A 12,215-nucleotide genomic window follows, 5' to 3' on the forward strand; every position below is an offset into this window, starting at 1 on the left:
TGGCTTCCGGGAGGGAGGATGGACCGGTTCGTGGTGCGGCGGCCCCGCTGTCCGGAGAGCCCCCGCCGGGCCGGGCCGGCCCCCCGCGCCTACCGACAGGCCACCCTCGAGTCCCTCAAGGCAGGTCACCGGCGCTGGGGGTGCTGGGAGGGGTAACACGGCTCGCCGCGGGGCCCGCTGCCTTGGAGGGCGCGAAGCGAGGCCTTGCCCCGGCCTTGAGGCCGCGTGCAAGGGCGGCGGGAGCGCCCCGAGAGGGGCCAGGCCGGCCCTGAGGCGCCTCGCACAGAAGAAGGGGTGTCGGGCCTTGGCCGGGCCGCCGTCCTGCCTCTGCGCCGGGCTGAGCAGCGTGACAGCAGGGGGAACGTTTTGTAAACCCTCGGTGGTTCCAGTTCTTCACCGAAATCTTTGAGATCATCCTCACGGACAAGAGGGAAACAAAGTTAGAAAGGTGCACGGGGCTCTGTTGCATTGAAAGGTGTTTCCTAAACTGAGACGGGCTCCTTCCTGCCCGTTTGGTGTGGTGTAGGGTCAGGCTGGGCACACGACTGGAGTGCAGCCAGGTGACAGCACTAGCTTCAGTGCTGCTGGCTGGCTTGCTTCTCTCCCCAGCAAGAAGAACCCTGCAGTTGGTTATGCGGTGGTCCTGCGCAAGACTTGCGTAAGAGCTGAGCCCCTCTTTGCCACTTGTTTGTAGAAACACAACAGGAAAACATTTGCTGCACCAAAGAGCTTATCAGTGTAAGGCAGAAAGCAAAGGAATGGTGCATAAAGCACCTCAGCTGTCAGACCTCTGCTGAATCTTTGTAAGATGCCTCACATCTGAAATATGGGACTTCCACTGTTTGCAGTCTGGTCTGTTGCAAAACCAGGGTGAAACACAGTGCCAGTGTTCTTGAGTTTGCATTCGTGTTCCCTGGCATTGTTTTAAATTTAAAGCCAATCTGAGCAGGGTTCACATTATGCCAGGCTGCAAAAGATAATCAGCTGCCTCCCTCTTAATCTTTTTCTGTTAAGAGACATTTATACAATAGACTCCTTAAATGCAAAACATTTCTCTTCTAGCAGACATTTGCTGTTATGTGCCCCAAATTTGGCAGACCAAAGTGAAGCATCTCGCTTTGCCTTCTAGTTACTTCTGTCTTGTTTTGCAGTGGGCTGCTAATCTCAAGCAAGTAGCCATCATTCTGACCCGTCATGTATTCTGTGCTCTGATTCATGCCATAATCAATAATTCATGTGTTGATAACAGCCCCATTAGCTGAGATGAAGTCAATGTCCACATTTATCATAAGAATATTTCACTTTCCTAATGGCTTTTCTCTTTTCCAGAGAGTTGTGGTTGTGGAAGACATAAAACGATGGAAGTCTATGCTTGAGCTTCCTGGGCAACCAAAAGAGAATCTGATTGAAGCTTTGGAGGAGCTGAAGAAGAAAATACCTTCCAAGGAAGTGTTACTTTCCACAAAAATAGGTACATCTTGTCTGATCTAAACTATGATTGTTAGACTGCCTTGTGTCTGCTTGGCTTGTCAGTACAAAAGAGACTACCTTGCAGACTTTTTAAGAAATTAGGGTGGTTGTGATTTCAAAAAGTTTATCCAGTCATTGAATTTAAAATTGTTGGTATTTAGCCTGCACTTCTCCATAGTTGTACTGAAAAAGTCAGCTATCGTCTATTTCCTCCCAGGTTGCCTGCTTATTACCAAATATTGTGGTCAAATTTTTGAAGAGCTCTTCTTGGGCACCTGTGTGTCTTATTTCTTCTCCTGTTATCTGTCAGGGGCATGGCAGAGTGCTCTCTTGCCGTCCGAGACGTGGCTAATCTGTTTGACCTGGCTGAATCCTCTGAACATGCGAGAATTTCTTCTCAGATTGGCCCAGAATTGCTTGCTGCATTGTCACGCTGAGGAACCCCCAGCAGATGGGCAGCTCCATGTAGATGACACAGCCCGATGCCTGGCTCTTTTCCATAGGACTTGGGGGAGGGATAACGTGAGACAGCATGGTCGCTACCTTTCCTGTCTAGGGAGAGCATGCTGGTGTGAGAGGCAGCCCATGCTGGCCTTTGTTTGCTATTACAGCAGCTGGATCTCTGTTCAAAGAGCTCCCCTTTCCTTCGAAAAGGAGATGCGATCTGCCCCTTTCCCCATACTTCTGAACTGTCATTTCATTTGCCTTGTTCAGCTTATTCTGGCTTTTCCCGAGATTCTTTCCCCAGTGCCTGCCTGAATGCAGCAGGGCTGGAGGAGCCACCGAAGCCTAACAGTGACATCTCCTGGCCAACAGCGCTCGTGGTCAGAGAGAAATACCCCGCTGGAAGAAGGTCCCTTTTGTCTGCTCTCAGAGAAAAGCCTCTGAGATTGCCTTGGCGATTGGAAAGATTGGAGTCACCATGGTGTTCATGTGTTAAAATGCTGTAGCCACTAGCAGCATCTGCTTCCTTAAAGGGGTTTTCCGTTTAAAACCAGCATTCTTTGTGGGCCAGTCTTAGAAGCTTTCAGCAGATCTAGTATCTGTGGAGAAAATTAACGTAGCCCTGTATTACATAAGTGTCTCTTCACACCTTAGTGACTTGGGAATGTAATTTTCACATCTATAGGTCAATTCTTTGCTAATTTCTCAGGCAAAAATTGCTGCAGAAGTCAGAGAGTGAGAACTTGAGGCTTAATTCCTATTATTTTTATATTTGTGTCAATGCTCTGGTTGTTTTGCTGACACTGCCTGAATTAAAAACATGTGCAGCTGCTTTAGCACCAATTTGCTTTGACTGCTGTCCATTATATTTTGTCCATTTGAAGGAGCTGTTACTGTTTTCCAGGTCACACAGTGAATAAGATGCGCAAACATTCAGATCACGATGTGGCCAGCCTCGCCAAAGATATTTACACAGAGTGGCGAACTTTCATCAAAGACCATTCAAACAAGCCCTCAATAGAGGTCAGGAGTGATCCCAAGACCGAGGCTTTCAGAAAGAACGCACGGAAGCTACTTTGTGAAGCCCTGGATGTAGAGGTAGCATTCAGATCCGTTTGTCTTTGGCTCAAAGAGTTACTTCTTGTAGGAACAACTTAAACAAACCTTTTTCAGCCATAGCTGCTGTAAAGCTGGTCCTGCCTGCAGAGCGGGTACAAGACCAGATGATCTGTTCCTGTTTTCCGTGCGTTGCTGCATGTCCTTTTGTTTTCAAGGTAGATAACTTTTTTTTTTGTTATTAACCAAGTAAACATGCTAATTGTAAATGAGTTGTATTTGCTCTCATTTACATAACGAGTCAACAGAATATTTGTGTATCCACTGCAGCTGGGCAGTAGAATAGAAGAAGGAAGTTACTACAACATAAAATTTTTCCTACTAAACAGCTGTGAAAGCAACACTGGGACCTTTTGAGTGTTTCATATTTAAGTAATTAAACATTTGTAAATTTAAATCTATTGCAAAAACAGAGAGGTAAGGTTGACAGTATATAAAGTGGTGATAAATATCAGATCCCTCAGGTATCTTTAAGTAAATGAACAGGGCTTTGCTGTAAGGCTTAATGACTAGTTTCCTTGGTCTGTGAAATGCCATAATAATTATCCTTTAAAGTTTGTTCATTAATTATCTGTTAAATGGCAAGTCAAGCAATAAGCACTCAAGAGTTTCAAAGCTTTGTGTCTGCTAGGTATGAGAAAACCTCTCCACCTTCCAGTCCATCTGGACTGAGGCAGCACAAAAGGATGGTTTGCTGGGGGAACACTTCAGAAAGGTGGGAGCTCACCTTTGCCAGGCCACTGGGTCAAGCTTAGTTCTTGGAAAGCACATCTATACACAGTGATAAAGTCTAGTAGGAAAGTCTGAACCTATACCATAGAGGCTATATTACCACCCTAAAACAAGTAGCATGGGGTAAAAGCAGAACTCCCTCTGAACAGGACTTACCTGAAAGCACAGCAAGGAAGAAAACTCTTATGGCTTGCAGCTGCCACCATGCAACTGGAGCTTACAGCAGCAGATGAATAGCATATATAGGCAGGGAGCCACAGAGGTCCAGCAAATGGTGAGCAGGGACACCTGAGAGGCTGACAAAAAGGAGAAGGGAAGGTGGGGCTGAATGGATCCAAGAGGCTTCTGGTGCTGCCCAGCAGAGTGGTAGTTTAGTGATGGGTAGCAAAACAGAGCGGCCAACAGACTTGGAGGAATGCTACTTGGCACGCTGATATCTCCTGCATGCAAAGCATGGGAGATTCCCCATCACAAAAGGCAGAAGTGAAATTAAAACCATTCCTTGATGGGTGGGGGATTTTTTTCTGAGTTGTGCTAAATTACAGGTTTTGGCACATGTTGAAGCAATAACTACATAATTAACAGTTAGCAAATCCCTTTCTGCATTGTTAATTACACCTCCTTCTACACACAGAGAGCCTACATTTCCCTTTATAGCACCAGGCAGAGTTGCCAAGTATTTGGCATGTCTTCGAGTTGCTGTTGGAATCGAGTTTGAAACAGTATCCAAGGTACCTTATAGCAGCAAGATCAAAAGTGAGCTTTGTGGAGACAGTACAATGTTGGTTATAATTGCAGTTGAGCTTGATACCCAAAGCTAGCTGCGGATTAGTTTCCTGTTGTGATGGTGAAGTACTGCCACGCAGCTGGAGATGTGGATGTGTTCCCTGCTACTGACCATGTTGCCTTGTTCCTTAATTGCTAGGGTGGAATTAAATTGCCCTTCCTGTTACACTTGTGATGGGAAGTAGATTTCCTTGCATCTAAGCTGATTAATGAAGAAACACTGAAAAGCACCAAACTCCAATTTCAATCAGTTGGTCTCCTTATTAAATGTAAAGATCTAATTTTATACTTTGCTGTTTTCAGATTGATCACCCACTGGCTGAAAATATTGAGCGAGAAGCTTTTCATCTCTCTTCCCGTCTCATTAGCGCACCGTATCGCAGAATGGTGCGAGCTCTTGTCTTCTCATTAAAGCACAAACCTGAAATCCGAGCAGAAGTCAAGACTGGCACGCTCACTGTCCCTGCGTTTGTACAGAGCCATAAAAAGTGAGGTGTCGTGCTTGATCCTGAGCGAGAACTTCATGTGCCTACATCTCTGTGGAACCGGGAGCCCTTTCTGTCGTGAGGGGAGCGCGGAAGTGCTGACAGCGTGACTCACTTGGCACCGCTCTGTGAGCAGAGCTGCCTAAGACGAGAACTGCTCATGATGAAAGCGGTGCTATAAATCTGACTTGGTGGAAATCCATGTGGGCTTGTTGCAAGAAAAGTTTCTTCTACTCTGCTGTGTATTTCCCTGCTACAAAGCCATCTGTGACTCACCTGTTTCTCACTTCTGCCTGTTTGTCATACCTCAGTTTCACTCCATTCCTGATGTGGATCTTCAGGTGTCATCAGCTGAACAGTGTAAAAGAGCAGCTCTGTGCTGGTAGGAAATGCTGGGAACCCAGGGTAATTGGTCCATGGGAGGAGATTCCTAGTGGATAACTGCAAACTGTAGTTAACCCTAAATCTGCCATGTCTGCTGCAGCTGGGCCCTGCCTGTGGCAAGAGCTAGCTGTTTTGCCAAGCCGGGTGATTTGCCTTTGCCAGGGTTGGGTGCAAATCGAACCGTTGCTATCCACCGTTCTGTAGGGTCACTCATCCTGCAGCTGTGGGCATTTTCTAAAGCTCTGGGGTGAAAATCAAAATGCCCTGGAGCACAGGTGCTATCTAATGCCTCTGCTGTTCAACGAGCAGCTCACTCAGACTTCCATACCTCACTCATGATTTAAATGTGGTGCTTGTTCGTACTGTAACTTGTAAACTTGAAATGAATTTTCTAAATAAAACAAGGTTTTAAGCAAAAGACTCCTTTTAAAGCATTTTTTGTCCTCCAAAAGAACATGGTTCAGAATGATTGAACAAATTTAAGCAACACACTATTGTTTAAATTCCTTCTAGTTATTGAAAACTGGAAATCTCGCCTCTCGTATTCGCTCTGATTTCTTTAGTGCCACAAGTCATCTTGTTCTCCAGAAGCTATTATTAAAGCTGTGACAGGCACAGTGTATCTCTGCTGCTAGGTAACAAAGTGCTCTCTGTGCTGTGTGTGTACATACACGCACCAGGGACTGGGCACAAACCTTTTTCTGAGTCATCAGGGTGGACAGAACCAAATTTGGGGATGAGCGAAACCAGCCTATTCACAGTCATGGGAACTGAGGTCTTAATGTACCCTAAGGAAGTGTCTTTTTATCAATTGTGCCCACCACAACTCTATTTCAGAAGGGTCACTTAAGGACAAATAATGCAGTGGGAAAATTATAAGTTAGTCTTCATCCTAAAACAGGACTGAGTGTCATTATGTGGACCTGCTAAATAGTTGTTTTTTTTTTCTTCTCTGGACACTAAAAGCTAAAGAAACACTCAAAACTTGCCTAAGGTGTTGAACTCTCTAAATTTCATTAGATAGTTGCAGGTTTCTCTTAAGAACACGTAAATCCTGTTTTGTTTGCTTGAGGCAGTGCAAGACCATTTTTTTTTTTCTGTATGCATTGTGACGGTACCTTCAAGCAGCTGGCTTTTCCGAAAACAGTGATGCTCTGGCATACAGACACTTCATGTGTAGGAAGTGAAGGTTACGTGTGTTGGAGACAGCATGAGACAGAACCTGGCAGAGACATGGATAATAGGTCAATGAAGATTTAACACTTGTTGACAAGGCCATGGCAAAAGATGTGAAAACCCTCTATTTTTTTACAAGTAATCAACTCCATTTCCCACTTAAATAACTTCAAACTGCACAGCTGTAACTGAATTCACGTATCCTGGACTGTCACGGAAGGGGTTCAGGATCAGTGAACGACCTGGCTTTTGCTTCCAGAGCTGCAACGCCAAGACCTGCAGTATTTATTTTTAGCTTTCTGTTCCTGGTGCTGGGCTGTGTTTTCTCTATTTAGGTGATGTGTGACAAGCAAAAATCCTGAAAAATGAGGAACTGGTTCTAATGGAAGTCAAGCCAGTCAGATGCCATCAGAGAACTCTGGCTTATCTGAACACACAGCCGGTTTACGCTGTGCTGTGCGTTGGTTTGCAAGGCAGATCTAGGAATCACCCAAGTTGTTTGTGATGCACAGGGCGGGTACAACTGAGGACAATTGCTGTCTGAAAGTGAACCACTCTATAGCGATGGCAGTTCTACTCCAAAAACAGCAACTCAGCGAGATCCACTTTTCTTTTTACAGTTTAGCTCTGGGAACCAACTGAGAGAGGGGAAAGTAGAGTGGAGGGGTCCTTCCCCTCTCATTAGTAAACAGTCCCATGGAAGGGATGCCATTCATGACACGGCACTGTAAAATTTAAAAGCAAGAGCACTCTGCCGTGGTCCAGAGTGTTCCTGTTTTGTTTGTAGCGTGTGGAGGAAGGGGAAGATGGCAGGGAATGACAGCCTTGTGCTCAAGGTGTATTGAGAAAAAAAGCAAAACTACAACCTGACCACATCTCCTCCTTCGTGCATCCCTTTCTGAAGTGGTGTGAGCCGAAATAGATACCAGCTGCTGTCACCAGGCCTGTCTGAGATCCGCTCGCTGGCCTGACATCGCCTGGGGACAGCCAGCGCCTTTCCGAGCCCGCAGGCAGCGTGGAACAACTTAGAGGTGCGTGTGAGCTCTTCTGCTCCACACAAACTTCCAGCTCAGTCTGTCCTATGCCATCAGACTCTGTTTTGGGATACAAGCAAAGCTCTGCCAGGCCCATCTCTTTTAGGTAACTTTTTCTGTGCCCCTTCCTTTTCTGAGCAGCCTTCAGGGAGAGAGATGTTGTTTGTTTATTTGATCCATTTTGGATACCTTCAGCTAGCTCATAAGGGCACAGAGAAGATTTTTTTTTAACTTCGTTCTCAGTACATGCCAAATATTTTTCTTTTGGAAATCAATTTCAGAGATGCAGAGTTACTGCACACCAGGAGAAAACTCTTATGAATTTCCTCCATTTTATAGCTAATATTTTTGTCCAACTGTTTTTCAAAGGGACCTAAGTGTATAGCTGTGGGTCCAGCTCTTGCACCTCGATGTTAAAGCTGGCAGTATCATTTGGGCAGAAGATTCACAGACTCAGCTTTGCATAACACTGACTGTCTGGAGGAACTGGAAAAGATTCCAGTTGGGAGGGTTGGACTTGAGACCTGCAGGACAGGATGCAATGCAGAGAGCGAGGGAAGGCTTTAAGGACAAAACCAGAAAGGAAGGTGGGAAAGGAAGACAAAAACAGAGATGAAAAAGCAATAGGCCAAAACAGGGCTTCATTTTCCCAAAGGATGATGCTGAAAGTGACAACAGGATACTTGATACCTGGCAGTAACCAAGTTTTTAATTACTCTATAAAAACCAGATCCCCCCATTGGAGCAATCTCACCTGGACAACTGCATTTGCCCATGCCTTAGGTTACCTACTGAAACAGTTTGCTGCTCCTCAGTTCTTCCTTCCCTCCCCTGGGCGACGCAGCCAGCGAGGAGACTGGAGCCGCGTGGCTCCCGGATGAAGCCGTAGGCCAGGGATGGCTGGTGGGAAACTGGAGCCGTGCAGCTTGTGGATAAAGCAGGAGGTGAGGGATGGCCGGTTCCCAGCGCTGTGATCCGTTCGCTAGCTGTACTCCGTGTGACTTCTGGAAATCCCTTGAAATAGAGGATCTGGAAGGGCACAGGCACCTTACGGAGTGCATGGCTCCAAGGCTGGCCTGGCTCTGGAATGTCTGCTCTGCTACAGTTGCCCTGTGGCAAACCCACTCACAGGTGGTCCTGCAGGACCCTCACCAGCTCGGGTTCCCCGCCACATGGGTCACACATCCAGCTGGGGGATAAAGGGGTCCCTCACGCATCCTAAAGTTTGACCTGACTGGTCCAGGCATGCATTTCTCCTAAATTCTGCTCTTTCTCCTTCAGTTTTCCTTGGCAGCTGCTGTGGAGTTGCAGACCAGCCACGGGGTACCGGTAAGACACGTTCCACAGGCAGGGACTCTCCACAAGCTCCTGCCTTCACGCTGGGGAAACCTTTTCAGATGAAAAGGGAGGATGAAAGGGCTGAGCTGTGGCTCCCTTGTGCTAGGTTTCTCTGGCGTGGTGCCTTTGAAATAGCTGGTTCCCGTTTTACAGGGGAAACATTAAATCAAGAAGCCATCCAGTCTGGAAAAAAAAAGGTTCTTTTTTTCCCTTTTCTTACCAGATTAAGCCCAACCCACAGATTCATTACATAAAGCTGAGGGACCTGCTGCACCCAGCAAGAGAGGAGGGAAGGACCTTCTGCAGGTGACATCTCCTGCTCTCCTCCCCTGCCTGTGCTGCTGGTGCTGGGGGAACACAGGGTGGGCTTGGGGTGACACCGGGAGGGATGAGGGGGAAATTCACCCCCTGCCAGAGCTGACTTCTGACCCTGGCTTCTGAAGAGCAATTCTGGGAAGGCACCAGGTGACAGCTTGCTCTGTTCCAGCTCTCCTGTTCAGGAGAGCTTTGTCCTGCTGCAAATTACTTGAGCGAAAGAAGACAGGAGTAGGCGAGACCCTCCCTGTCCTTCAGAAAAGAGAGTGCACAGCGGCTCACCATTTTTCATCTTTTAAGAGGCTCTTCAAAGGTTTCTCCACAAAGAACCCAAACTTTTAGATCTCATTTGCTTCCCAGGCAGACCTGTAATATGAAGGGTTTGCTAGGCTGGCCCTGGATTAAGAGATGCTAAGGCCAGGAGCAGCCAGAGATGTCTTTTGGAGCCCTCATCGTTTGAAGGAGGCTCCAGAAACTTTCCTCCCAGGGTACGTTAGCGCCCTGCGGGGCAGGAGCATAAGGTGGGGCTGAAACTGGGGGCTGGGGCAGAGGAAGGACGGAGGAAAGCAGAAAAGAGGTGGAGGGAGGGAAACACATGGGGGAGCTCCCCAGCAAACCCTCGCAGCGCACAGCACCAGAAGCACTAAATCTCCCTTGCTGCTTTAAATGGCTGCTGCACTTTCAAAAGTGTTTTTAACACTAATGACCAAGCCCTCCCATAGCAGAGGTCATGTTGTGGAGGATGCCATGAGGTCTGGAGAGCCCTCCTACATTTGTTTAAGCACCCCTCTGCCCAGGTGCTTGGTATCACAGGATAAATCCCTCCCCTGCTCAGATGGATGTACTGGCATTTCACAGGGGGGGAAACCGAGGCACGAAAGGACTCTGACATGCCACAGGATGCAAAAAAAAGGGAAGCCCGTGCCAGGGTTACGCTACAATTAATGATGCTCTAATTCTTCTGCTGGCAGTTCACTGAACAACATCCACGGTCTCTGTCAATTAGACTAGATTATGGGATAATCCGTGCTAATTATACATTATTATATAGCAAGCAGTTATCTCCCTACAAGGGGTGCTCCTGTAATGGACAGACACTGTTCCTCTAGCACAGCCAGCCCCAATGGCAAAAAAAAAAAAAAAAAAAAAAAAAAGCCAAAACCATTTCTGCTGCGGCAAATATTTTGCCTAAGCTGAAACGTTCACATTGCAAATGCTGCATTCCTGTCCTGGATGGATGGAGGAAGAGGACAGCGGCTGCGACGGGCAGAGCCAGCTGGAGAGGAGGCAAGGTCAAATCCGCACCCCTCGAACCCGCTGCAGGGGCCATGAGCTCAAAATCCAGCTGTAAACTCCCACACATCACAGAGCAAACGCCCCGTTCAGCACAAGCAGGGGAGGGGGACCTCACTGTCCCCGGGGCCAAGGTGGCTGGGAAATGGGCTTTAAAATAAGCTGGGAGAACAACTCCCGGTAAATGCGGTCATTGCATTTTTAATTGTCCATATGCTTCATCCATTATGTTTCCCCAGATGGCAGGGCTGCTTGACTGCTGCCTCCTCATCTGTGCCGCCACGGAGATGGGGTCTCCGGCGGGTACCTGGGATCCCCAAGGTGGAGAAGCCCCAGCGCCAGGCTGGCATCACCCACCCGAGCAGGCAGGGCCAGCCGCATCCCCACAGAGAAGGGCTTTGGTTTGCCAGGGAGGGGGGCTTTTCTCGCGGCCGAGGCCAAAGGTGTCCGAGGACCCCGTTTCCTTCATTCCTGGTCCACACCATGGGACTTCAGTCCGTGGAGGGACTCCATAGGGAGACTGGATGGCCAAAGACTGGGCGCGAGTCACAGCCTGTGAGAGCTCCTTGCCCTGATCCTTCCCTGTCCCCTCCGTCCCCACAGACGTGCCCAGTCACCTGCTCTATCCCAAGCCAACACCTCCCTCCGCCCCCGGAATGGGATGAGGTAAGTCCCAGAAAGTCTGGGAAACCTCATCCCAGCTGTTCCTGGAGAACAAGCAGCTCTCTGCTGGCTGGTGCCACAGTCTTCACACCACCGCATTTGGAGCTGGGGGATTGCGGGGAGGATGCAGGACGCAGGGCACACTCCCAGGCTTGGGGCTTTTTTGGGAAGAAGGGAAAAAAAATGCCAAAATATCCACAGAAGCAGCAGAGTTCATGCCCATGGAAGGAATGCAATGATGCACACCACCAGCACTGCTCAGAGACACGGAGTTCAGCTCCAGCACTGGCTCCCTGGGTGTCACAAGTGCACCAGTTCTCTGCACCCCAGTCCCTAACTGGGGGACATGAATGTAAGAACTGGAAACACACAAATAACGCTCCGAGCGGAGGAACAGAGGGAAGAAATCACTGGAGGAGAGCTGTGAGAACCATTTAAATACGTTTCCCTTTCTCAGCCCGAGCCTTTTACACGGGGGAGCAGATCAGCGACCACGTCTCCGACGTGAGGCCGGACACCACCTACACCCTGATGGTTCATTGCAAGAGCACGGAGGGGAACTCGCTTCTGGAGCGAGTGGAGCTCCCTGGCCAGCGTGAGCTCGGGGCTCGCTGGCACCCTACAGCCACCCTGCCCCTCCCCAGGCACCGCTGGCATCACCGCAGAAAACTTTATGGAGTATTACATAGAATAAACCAGCAAAGGGCACTCATCCGGAAAGGGGTGAGCACCCAGCTGGCGCTCAGGAAGGTTTTCTTTCTTTCTGCAGCCATCAAGGCAACAGGCCGGCTGCTTTATTTTCATTTTAAGAGAAAGACATGAGTCAGCAGAACCTCACCGCGCCCCTCGGGCCACATAAATCTCAAGCCAGCAGAGCACGCGACGCTCCTCCTTAAGAAAGCATCTGGACATCCTTTGTTTTTTTCCAAGTATGGGAACCTGGGGTCTAGAAAGCATTCCTGGAAGGAGAGGGACCCCA

At 48.4% G+C, this 12,215-nt stretch overlaps 1 protein-coding gene across 1 annotated transcript; it reads left to right on the forward strand.

Annotated features, from left to right (window-relative positions):
- Positions 1-7: 7 nt before the first annotated feature.
- On the forward strand, positions 8-5,829 carry TCEANC2 (transcription elongation factor A N-terminal and central domain containing 2). Its single transcript, XM_086753746.1, has 4 exons — positions 8-124; positions 1,334-1,471; positions 2,819-3,012; positions 4,852-5,829. Exons 1-4 carry the CDS (start codon positions 19-21, stop codon positions 5,038-5,040), a joined length of 627 nt encoding a protein of 208 aa, XP_086609872.1. The 5' UTR covers positions 8-18; the 3' UTR covers positions 5,041-5,829.
- Positions 5,830-12,215: the final 6,386 nt, after the last annotated feature.

This window comes from Chlamydotis macqueenii, chromosome 8 (assembly GCF_036417535.1).
Source record: "Chlamydotis macqueenii isolate bChlMac1 chromosome 8, bChlMac1.mat, whole genome shotgun sequence".
NCBI lineage: Eukaryota > Metazoa > Chordata > Aves > Otidiformes > Otididae > Chlamydotis > Chlamydotis macqueenii.